General features: G+C 37.4%; 1 protein-coding gene across 1 annotated transcript in view; it reads left to right on the top strand.

Moving 5' to 3' along the window:
- The window catches only part of PLCB1 (phospholipase C, beta 1 (phosphoinositide-specific)), an 833,798-nt gene that overhangs the window by 676,491 nt on the left and 145,763 nt on the right, over positions 1-11,544 (top strand). Inside the window, exons 19-22 of the mRNA XM_010834232.1 lie at positions 2,024-2,188; positions 3,880-3,979; positions 4,771-4,875; positions 5,886-5,995. Of these exons, the coding sequence (XP_010832534.1) occupies positions 2,024-2,188; positions 3,880-3,979; positions 4,771-4,875; positions 5,886-5,995 (480 nt within the window). The remainder of the gene's footprint in view (positions 1-2,023; positions 2,189-3,879; positions 3,980-4,770; positions 4,876-5,885; positions 5,996-11,544) is intronic.

The raw sequence follows: 11,544 nt of genomic DNA, 5'->3' as shown, positions 1-11,544 counted from the left end.
CCCCAGGCCGCCATTGTGTCCGTTTCCAGCCCAGCCATCATCTTGGTGATTCTGTCTCCTGTCACCGACTGGAGCTCAGAAAGTGAAGCTTTGTCAATCAGATAACACAGATCACTGAGTCCGTTCCACCAACACTTGCTTTCCACATTTCCCTCTCTGTTGTTAAAGCAGAAGGACATTGTGTCTGTCTCCATTAACTTTTATAACATTTGAGAACCCCTCAGATTCTGAAAATTATGAGCGTGTAGTTTTAAAACCTCATTTAATTCCATGATATTCATTAGCTTTATAGCTAGGCAAAGGATACCACAATCATGTGGATGGTTAACCAGTGCAGTTAGGAGTGATGATAAACTGAGTTTAATAGTTTAAAGTTGGTATTTGTTTTTAGTACTTTTATCATTATTGTGGCTTTTTATTAAAGTGTAACAATTTTGAGAATTGGAGAGCATGGTATTATAACTAGTCTGTCAAATTGAATTTTATGAATAAGAAGATTTTTTTAATCCTAGACTTTCTACTATGCTATGTGTTAAATTTGTACTCTTAAGCAACCTTTTAATTTCATCTACAATCATGGTTCAACATCAGTCCTTCCAATGAATATTCAGGACTGATTTCTTTTAGGATGGACTAGTTGGATCTTCTTGCAGTCCAAGGGACTCTCAAGAGTCTTCTCCAACACCACAGTCCAAAAGCATCAATTCTTCAGCACTCAGCTTTCTTTATAGTCCAACTCTCAAAGCCATACATGACCACTGGAAAAACCATAGCCTTGACTAGACGGACTTTTGTTGGCAAAGTAATGTCTCTGCTTTTTAATGTGCTGTCTAGGTTGGTCATAACTTTCCTTCCAAGGAATAAGCATCTTTTAATTTCATTTAATTTTCATTTTCATTTTGGAGCCCCAAAAAATAAAGTCAGCCACTGTTTCCACTGTTTCCCCATCTTTTTGCCACAAAGCGATGAGACTGGATGCCATGATCTTAGTTTTCTGAATGCTGAGTTTTAAGACAACTTTTTCACTTTCCTCTTTCACTTTCATCAAGAGGTTCTTTAGTTCTTCACTTTCTGCCATAAGGGTGGTATCATCTGCATATCTGAGGTTACTGATATTTCTCCCAGCAATCTTGATTCCAGCTTGTGCTTCATCCAGCCCAGCGTTTCTCATGATGTACTCTGCATATAAGTTAAATAAGCAGGGTGACAATATACAGCCTTGATGTACTCCTTTTTCCTATTTGGAACCAGTCTGTTGTTCCGTGTCCAGTTCTAACAGTTGCTTCCTGACCTGCATACATATTTCTCAAGAGGCAGGTCAGGTGGTCTAGACTGATGTTGAAGGACTGAGGTTGAAGCTGAAACTCCAAAACTTTGGCCACCTAATGCAAAGAGCTGACTCATTTGAAAAGACCCTGATGCTGGGAAAGATTGAAGGCGGGAGGAGAAGGGGACAACAGAGGATGAGATGGTTGAATGGCATCACTGACTCAATGGACATGAGTTTGAGTAAACTCTAGGAGTTCTTGATGGACAGCGAGGCCTGGTATGCTGCAGTGCATGGGGTCACAAAGAGTCAGACACGACTGAGCAACTGAACTGAACTGAACTGAACTGAACTGAATCATGCTAAAATGAGAATTTTTTTCTCTTATAAAGTTATTAAGTATTAGAAAAATCCTTATATTCAGTTGGCTCTAAAAATCAACTTTTAACTTTTAATAGATAGTATCTCTCAAATGTAAAAGCCATAATCTCATCAAACTTTTCATGCTTGTTCATGTATTTCACCCCTATACAACTTTGTCTTATTAATTAACCCCTAACCCTGGCATTATCATTATTCTTCTAACAATTCTTTAACCAGAAAAGAAATAATATTTGTACTGTTGTTTATGTTTTACTTTGATTATGGCTCAACATTCATCATTAGCATTTGTCCCTCCCTGAAGTTTTCTCTTGTATAATTGTTATTCATTTTTAAGGGTTTTTTTTTTTTTTTTAATTTAAAAAAACTTTCTAGATTATTTCAGGTCAGTTTCTCTCTGATAAGAAAGTCGGGACTTATGTGGAAGTGGATATGTTTGGTTTGCCTGTGGACACAAGGAGGAAGGCATTTAAGACCAAAACATCACAAGGAAACGCTGTAAATCCCATCTGGGAAGAAGAACCCATTGTATTCAAAAAGGTTGGTCTTATGTCCTTCACGTTAGATGTTAATGCTTCTTCTAGGTGTTTTATGACTTACCTGGTGGTTCAGAGAGTAAAGCATCTGCCTACAATGTGGGAGACCTGGGTTCAGTCCCTGGGTCAGGAAGATCTCCTGGAGAAGAAAATGACAACCCACTCCAGTATTCTTGCCTGGAGAATCCCATGGACAGAGGAGTCCATGGAGTCGCAAAGAGTCATTTCAGGTGTTCTATACAGCAGCAGCATACTGGAAAAAATATGAAATGAGGAATTACTTATTGTTTCATTTGGGAAGTTACACATTAATAATATAATAGCATTTTCAAAACTATCTTGAAAACCTCAAGATTTCTGTGAATTGCTTGCTTGGATTTTTCATAATTGTGAATCAGTTAATTCTAGGATACCTCATTTGGAAGACCAGAATAACATGTAATTTTAACTCATAGCCTCTCATAATACAAGTGATAAATGATATATCTTCACTCCAATTCGAATGAAGTGGAATGGTAAGTAGGGAGTAATACGGTAGCCAAAATAAAGGAAGTCCGTGCTTCCTTTAAAAAGCATAGCGATTAAACTCCTGGGATCTCCAACCACTGGCACTGGTCTTTGTAACTTGTCTGGATTCTATCTGATAGAGTCACCTTTTACATTCAACTTGTCTTTCCCTCTGCTTTCACCAAAAAACAGATCTTTTTCACACATGGTTTAAGCAAAAAGGAAGACATTAAGCGCAGTAGAAAGTAGAGTGCACTCTTTATCACTTTGCTTTTATCTGGCCAAAATATCTACAAAGGCAGTCTTCTGCAAAGAGGGTATCCTATCTGTGGTAAAGATCTCTGCACTCCAGCTTTTTTTTTTTTTTATGTTAATTGGATTTAGTAATACTGTCTACATCATAGCATTCTTATATGAGTATTTTCTAAATATACTGAAAACATTTAGAAAATATCTAACCCATTGAAAGTAGTCAATAAATGTTAGTTTTCTTATGATCTAAAGAAATACATATCTAAGGTATAATTGGCCTCATGGTCTTGACATGTTGATATAGTATAGTTGCATATGTACTCCAGATGTTTTACACTGAGAGAAAAAAAAAAATAAGCAATTTTTTTTTTTTAAGTCGCTCGGTCGTGTCCGACTCTTTGCGACCACATGGACTATAGCCTACTAGGCTCCTCCAGCCATGGGATTTTCCAGGCAAGAGTACTACTTATGGCTAATTTGGGAATTTACAAATAAATAAAGCAATCTTATTTTGAAAGCTATCCTTGAAGGCTACTTTATAATTTTTGCATTTGCTCCAAAGTACAAAGGTAGTTTGCTTTGAAAATATAATAGTGAATGCTCAAACTGTGATTAAACCATTAACTCACAGTATTTAAACATAGAACTTTTGTCATTTCTGCCTTGAGAATGTTCATGTCAAAAGAAAATGGTCTGTTTGTTGAACAGATTCCTCATTTTGAAAAGGTGATAAAACACAGATGAAGCCATATCTCTGGTAATCCTTCTCTTTTTGAAAATGTAAATTATAGAGCAGTAACTTAACTTTTTATCAATTGGCTCAGCAGAAACTTCTACTTGGATTTGGAAAAGTAGGGCCTGTTTGAATATTACCTTTCTAATTCTCTCTGGGAGTCACTCCTTTTTGTAACCACATGTATTCTCAATGTCCTATAGGTGGTTCTTCCTTCGCTAGCCTGTCTGAGGATAGCAGTTTATGAAGAAGGAGGTAAATTTATTGGTCACCGAATCTTGCCAGTACAAGCAATTCGGCCAGGTATGGATAGCATTGTGGGAAACTTTTTATCAAAGTTGTAAAGAAAATCATCACTGCCTTAGAAGATTATTAAAGAAGGATGCAGGAAGCTACTTGTTGTTTTGGTGTTTCACTCTGTAAAAAGGATTATGAGATTATATATTTCATCTGGCAATATTATGTTTTTGTGATGTGCTATGACTACTAGGCCAGTCGACTCTTGCCAGATGTAATGTGTAACAAACTACCTGAAAATTAAAAGGCTGATAAAAGGCGTTTCATCTTCGTGCTCACAGGCATGGAGTGGTAGGGCTTGGTGAGGTTTGGATGTGCAGCTGTGCTTCAGGCTGTGGGCTTCCCACACCTGCTCACGCAGGGGCTCCAGGTGAAGAAGCAGTTGCACTCCCAGGCATCTCACGGCAGCCCAGTGGGATGCACGCTTGTATCTGCAAGTGCGTGTGAAGCCTCTGCTTGTACACATCACTAACATCCCATTGTCCAAACAGGCTAACCCCCCAACCAAGAAATCATATACAGGGCACAAATTTGGACTGATAATTCAATCTGTGACACATGGTTTCAAATTCTCTCTTGTGGGGAAAAACAGGGTTGGAAAGGGAGAAAAAAATCAGAGTCAACATTAGTTTCCTGTTTGATGAGAAAAATAATAGCCTATCAGTCAAGAGCATATGATTAAAATGAGGTAGAAGTAAGCTGTTGGTCATCCAGAGTCATCTGAAATAAGTACTCCGATCGAACAGATGTTTCGCATTATGAGAAACTGTGATGCATGGTATCATGTCACCCCCCAGGCTATCACTACATCTGTCTGAGGAATGAGAGGAACCAGCCTCTCATGCTGCCAGCGCTCTTTGTCTACATAGAGGTGAAGGACTATGTCCCAGACACATATGCAGGTAAACCACCTAACCCGGAAGGATATCTCCATCTGGGGTCATCCGTATTTTTGTGACTCAGTGGAAAGAAAACAGGACTAAACAAAGGCAAGAGAGTGTGACCTCAGAATCACCTCTATGTTTGTATGCATGTTTAGAAGTAAATTCATCAAACCTTTGTGAATAAATTTTAGTTTAAATCTCAATAAATTATTGAGCATTTTTATCCATTGGTAATATTATTCTCATGAGTTCAGTACTTTCTAACCAATGCTACCTGATACTACACAGTCTATCTAGGTCTGTGCAGTGAATTTGCCTTCAGCCAGTTTTAGAATCCTGACCCTTTCTATGAGTGAAATCTTAAACTATAGAAATTAACTTATGACGATGTCAGCCTGGAATCATACATTTAAATGCTTGTGGTGCCAAGGTACCTGAGTGGAAGATCCTGGGAAGTGGTGGAGACTATGGCAGTCTTGGAGCAGGTGTCCAATCTGAAGACAGCAGCCATAACTCATTCCAGCTAGACAGCATCATGTTCAAATGATACCCATATTGCCAAATCACTGGGTTGTTTCAACAGTCTGTAAAGCAGCCTTTCTATGGGAAATGTCTCCCCTGTGAATCACCAGTGTGGGAAACAGGACAGATTTGTGGGCTATGTCTGAATTGGATGAAATGCTCAAATAAAACTTAAAAATTTGGAGCACTGGCATATCCTGAATTGGAGCTTGTCCAGTGTGACTCAGAGATGACCTTTGAGTTCTCTCTTCCTGAGGTTCAGCCAGTGGGCTCTTGTCCATTTCCAAAGTGTTGGATGGATAAGTAGATAGTTATATGGGTAGATGGAAAGATGGAAGATGGATGGTGAATCAGTAAATGGATGGACAAGTAGAGAGATGATGAACAAATACATGGATGGATGGGTGATTGGAAGGATGGATGAAGGGATGGATGGATAGATTGATGCATGGTGGATAATCAGTATCTCCAGGACCATCAATCTAAAATGTCTCTTTCCTATTTAGATGTGATTGAAGCTTTGTCAAATCCAATCCGATATGTGAATCTGATGGAGCAGAGAGCTAAACAACTGGCTGCTTTGACACTGGAAGATGAAGAAGAAGTGAAGAAAGAGGTGAGAGGGTTGTTCTAGCCTTGTGCATGGCATGAAGCATGATTTCCGAATCTTGTTGCTAGCTTTTCCTACATAACATCACCCTCAGGAAAGGAAAAGAGAACACTGGAAAACCACTTTAGTGGAGTTCAGCCTCATCTCCCAAAACATCTAGAAGATACCCTGAATTTTTCATATTTCATTCTCTTTTGGCATTCTGTGGCCACCACCAGCATCTTCTTTTGTGACCACATTAAACAGTAGACATCTTGCTGTTTGAGGGGAAATTTTCTAGATCATTTCATGTTGATTAAAGGTGAATAAAACATGTAGAAAAGAAGAAGATCATCATCATTTTCTTTTGTCTTTAAAGTACAGGGTTTTCAAAGTGCTTTTGTGATTTCTTATAGTACAAAAGTTAACACAGTACCTGTTGTTATATAGGCCACAAAGTGGCAACTATTATTACTGTGTATTTATGTATTATAATACATATTCCCAAAATAATTGGTGTGTTATTCTAAATTAGATGTCACAATGCAAAGAATAGGTAAGAAAGGGCCTAGAAATATTAGAAGTGAAGTTTAAAAATATGAAGCTTCCTCAAAATCCTGGTGAATTTGCCTTATCATCTGATTGATTTAGTAATTAATCAACGAGTTGAATAAAATCTTTGAAGTGTTTATTTTAAAAAAAAATATGAAGTTTCCATGTAGACTGAAATAGAATTTCATGATTATTGGGATGACATAAACATTACAAATAGTGATTAAAAACTAACTATTTTCACACTTCATTTGAATATTCAGAGGATAGATTCAGGGAAACAGATGAAAAATTGGAGAATTATCAGTATAGGAAAAAACCTTGAAATTTGTTTGGGTTTCTTTAATAGCAAGTCCACTCAAGTTGATATTATTAAATCAGCTTTTTCTTATTCCAAAAGAATAAAGAAACCTAGAATTGTCATAGAAAAATTTTTAAATGGAAATGAGAAAAGAAAATCCCAAATACATCACCTTTAATCCAAACACCCAAGCCACACAGAGATAACACTGTACACGTGTGCGTCATGTGTGCTAAATCACTTCAGTCATGTCTGACTCTTTGCGACCCTATGGACTGTAGCCCTACCAGGTTCCTCTGTCCATGAGATTCTCCAGACAAGATTACTGGAGTGGGTAGCCATTTCCTCCTCTTAGGGATCCCGACCCAGGGATTGAACCCACGTCTCTTATGTCTCTTGCATTGGCAGGTGGGCTCTTTACCGCTAGTGGCACCTGGGACTCCCAACACTGTACATAAGGGGTATACACGCAGCTGGTCTCTTTATGCACAATTAGTACTTTTTCATAAAATGAGATAATATTCACAATCTGTGTTTTAACCTTTTATTTTCACTTAATGCAAACAGTTCCATGTCCTAAAATATTCTATGACATGACTTTTAATAACTTTGTAATCTTCCATTACATAGCTGCACATTATCTTTCTAATCTCTATTTTAATTGGATATTTTGAATACTTTAATATTTTAAATAGATCTTCAGTAAACATCATATAAGTATGTTTTTTAGCACATTTATGATTATTTCTTTGTTTTTTGTATAGAATTTTAGAAATTTGTGATCTAAGATGTTGAGTTAATTGAATGTGAGAGAAAATGAAATGAAAAAAAGAAAAATATGGTTTTCCCTGGTAGTCCAGTGGTTGAGAATCTGCCTTGCAATGCAGGGGACACAGGTTTTATCTCTGGTCAGAAAACTAAGATGCCACATGTCTGAGGAGCAATTAAGCCTGTGTGCACAACTAGAGAGTCCATACACGACAGTGAAAGATCTTGCATGTCACAGTGAAGATCCTGCATGTCAAATAAATAAATATTCTTTAAAAAAAGAAAAATATCTAATGTCAAAATAAAATTTGTCAGGCTCTTATTTACACTGCAAGCATCATATCCTATAGAACCCATAAATATATTGTCCTGTTTGATGAAATTTAAAGTTAGCCTGGAAAGTTTCATAAATAATGTTTTTCTTTGTATGCAGAAAATGGAGTAATAGGGAAATTTTACACTCCTGGAAAAGTACACCTAACAGTAGACATGAATTACTTCCAACGCTGTGTCTTTGACACCTATGCTTAGCATATGTTTCTTTTTCATATGTTAAAAGCCACTTAGCTTTTACTTGTCTGTAAAGCTTTTCCTTGTATACCTGTGGCCAATTCATGTTGTTGCTTTGCTGTGCTTAGTCGCTCAGTTGTGTCCAACTTTTTGCAACCCCATAGACTGTAGCCTGCCAAGCTCCTCTGTGCATGGGGATTCCCCAGCCAAGAATACTGGAGTAGTTTGTTAGGCCCTCCTCCAGGGCATCTTCCCAACCCAGGGATCAAATCCAGGTCTCCCACATTGCAGGTGGATTCTTTACTGTCTGAGCCACCAGGGAAGCCCAAGAATACTGGAGTGGGTTGCCTATCCCTTCTCCAGGGATCTTCATGATCCAGGAATGGAACCAGGGTCTCTTGCTTTGCAGGCAGATTCTTTACCAGCTGAGCTACCCGGGAAGCCCAATTCATGTTGATGTATGGCAAAAACCATCACAATATTGTAAAGTAATTATCCTGCATTTAAATAAATAAATAAATTTTAAAAAGAATTGAATAAAAAAACACCACTTAAAAAAAAAAAAAAGACAGCACCACTTAGGCCTACTGCTTGAATTTGAGCAGTTAGTCTGAGCACTCACTGCTTGGCTGGTCCAGAGGGCACAGAGAGCAAGCATGTCATCCATGCTCTAAGCAGATTTTGCTGGTACCAGCCCAGAGTTCCTTTGCAGAGCTGCTGCAGGGTGGGCTGAAAACAGCTCATGGCCGCACACTTCTCCAGAAGCCTGGCCTAGGCTGATAGGAACTGCCTTGCAGATTCTATCAGATGTCTAGCAGATTCTTCTTTCAAGGAGGTGACTGTGTCCTGTGACTGTCAGATACAGAATAACAGCCCAGGCTCTCGCTTCTGGATGGGCACCTTCAATGCTGCAGTTCAAGCTCCCATGCCCCACCCCACCCGCCACGCTACAGGATCAGGCTGAGGCTAGACTCCAGCTGAAACCACTCTGGGTTTATCTTGTTTCCCTGTCTTAGTCTGTTTTCCTCACTTCCCTGCAGTTTTCACCTGAGAACATCTTCTCAATTTATCACGCAAACAAGAATCCCAAGTACAATTCTGCTAATAAGGAATCCCAAAGATTGAATACACTTTCTGTTTTTTTTTTTTCTGGGAACTAGAATTTAAATGTTTGACAATAGTTACATCTTTAATTTCAGTGTTTTTTCAAAGATAATACTGTTTTTTTTTTCTTTGTAATGGCCTTTGAAAAGATTAAGACTAGTGAATTTCTTGTTTTACTCATATAAACACCAATATGAAATTAAAGGCTCCCCTTAGATATCAGTGGGTTTCCAAGCTCTGAAACTCTTTTCTCTTCTACTGACTTTAACTTAATAACATGTTTCATAAAATATAATTCATGGTAAAGATAATATGCTGCTGCTGCTGCTAAGTTGCTTCAGTCGTGTCCGACTCTGTGTGACCCCATAGACGGCAGCCCACCAGGCTCCCCCGTCCCTGGGATTCTCCAGGCAAGAACACTGGAGTGGGTTGCCATTTCCTTCTCCAACGCATGAAAGTGAAAAGTGAAAGTGAAGTCGCTCAGTCATGTCCGACTCTTCGTGACCCCATGGACTACAGCCTACCAGGCTCCTCCGTCCATGGGATTTTCCAGGCAAGAGTACTGGAGTGGGGTGCCATCACCTTCTCCGAAAGATAATATATGGAGATATAATTAGATTACTATTAAGCCTTCTCTAATTAGAAAACAGGAATCTCTTTAATCAACTGGATGCAATTTATTTTCTTAAAAAAATAGGTGTTTAAAGAAAGCATTTTCAGATAAAATTATGTTTTACTACTATTTCAAAACAATACTTTCTGTATCATCGACTTGTACCTAGATGTTGGCCATCTTCTCCAAGGAGTAAGCTCTGACTTGAAGAGATTTCAAGACACCACCAATTTCAGCTTATATAATATAGTAATAGAGGTAAAAGCCTTGTAATGAAACAGTTAGAGACTGTTTCTCTAATGAGAAAAATGTCACTTTGCAGAGTAGGAGACCTAAGGCCTTTGAGACTGCAGATCTTTTATGTCACTGTCCTTTCAAAGTACCAGATACCACATACCAAAAAGCTATTTGGATTCCACGTATATGTGATATCATGTAATATTTTTTTTCTCTGTCTTACTTAACTAAAAAGTGATACAAATAAACTTATTCACAAAACAGAAATAGACCCACAGAGGCAGAAAACAAACGAGTTGCCAGTCCAGGTTCGATGCACGATACTGGATGCTTGGGGCTAGTGCACTGGGACGACCCAGAGGGATGGTATGGGGAGGGAGGAGGGAGGAGGGTTCAGGATGGGGAACACATGTATACCTGTGGCGGATTCATTTTGATATTTGGCAAAACTAATACAATTATGTAAAGTTTAAAAATAAAATAAAATTAAAAAAAGAAAGAAAGAAAACAAACTTATGGTTACCTAAGGGAAAGGGAGGAGGGACAAATTAGGAGTTTAGGATTAACAGATACACACGACTATATATAAAATAGATAAACAGCACACATAGCAAACAGAACTGTAACAGCCTATAATGGAAAAGAATCTGAAATATATATATATATATATATAATTGACTGCTTTACTGTAAACCTGAAACTAACACCATTGTAAATCAACTATACTTTAATTTTTTTTTTTAAATAAAAGCTATTTGTGGAGAATATAAGAATAATGGATATAAAAATACAGAAGTAGAATTTTAGGTCAACATTACTTTTGTTTTTCCTCTAAAACAATGGTCATAAGGATTTTCAGTAAATGTATAATGTTGGTTACACTCAAATAATATTTGAACATTTTCAGTTGCAGAAATAATTTTAGAAGCATTGAATCACATAAATTTCACATTGAATCGCATAAATTTTACATGGTCCTGTAGAAAATACATTTTTTTTTCCTTTGAAATGTCTAAACCCTTAACTGACCTCATTTCTAAAACTCAAGAAGAAAAATTATTTGCCCTTACCATATAGTGCTGCGAGAAAAATGGCATTTCACACCTTTGAACACCAGCATGCCCTTTATTTTGTCTTGTAATAATGTAAGTTTGTTTGAATGAGGCCACTGAAAAGAAGTAACTATGGTTTTCTCAAAAGAAAATTCTATCTAGGACATGGCAGACACTGGAGACACTATTTTAGCAGCAAAGACTTTTTTAGTATAATCCTTTTAACTTGGTAGTTATAAAGGTCATTTCTATTTGAAAATGAAAGACATTATTGAACTACAAAATATTCCCAGAATTATAATAGTCTAATAAATTGTCTTCATAGGTAATTGGCAAACCAAAAAAGTAGGAAATTTAAAAATTCCCCCATTGCTTTGAACAATAGACATTTGTTTCAGATCATGTGAAAAAAAATATATAGTTACATATATATATATAT

Source organism: Bison bison, unplaced genomic scaffold (assembly GCF_000754665.1).
Source record: "Bison bison bison isolate TAMUID 2011002044 unplaced genomic scaffold, Bison_UMD1.0 scf7180017864030, whole genome shotgun sequence".
NCBI classification, from domain to species: domain Eukaryota; kingdom Metazoa; phylum Chordata; class Mammalia; order Artiodactyla; family Bovidae; genus Bison; species Bison bison.
This window is presented reverse-complemented; position numbering and strand designations above follow the sequence as displayed.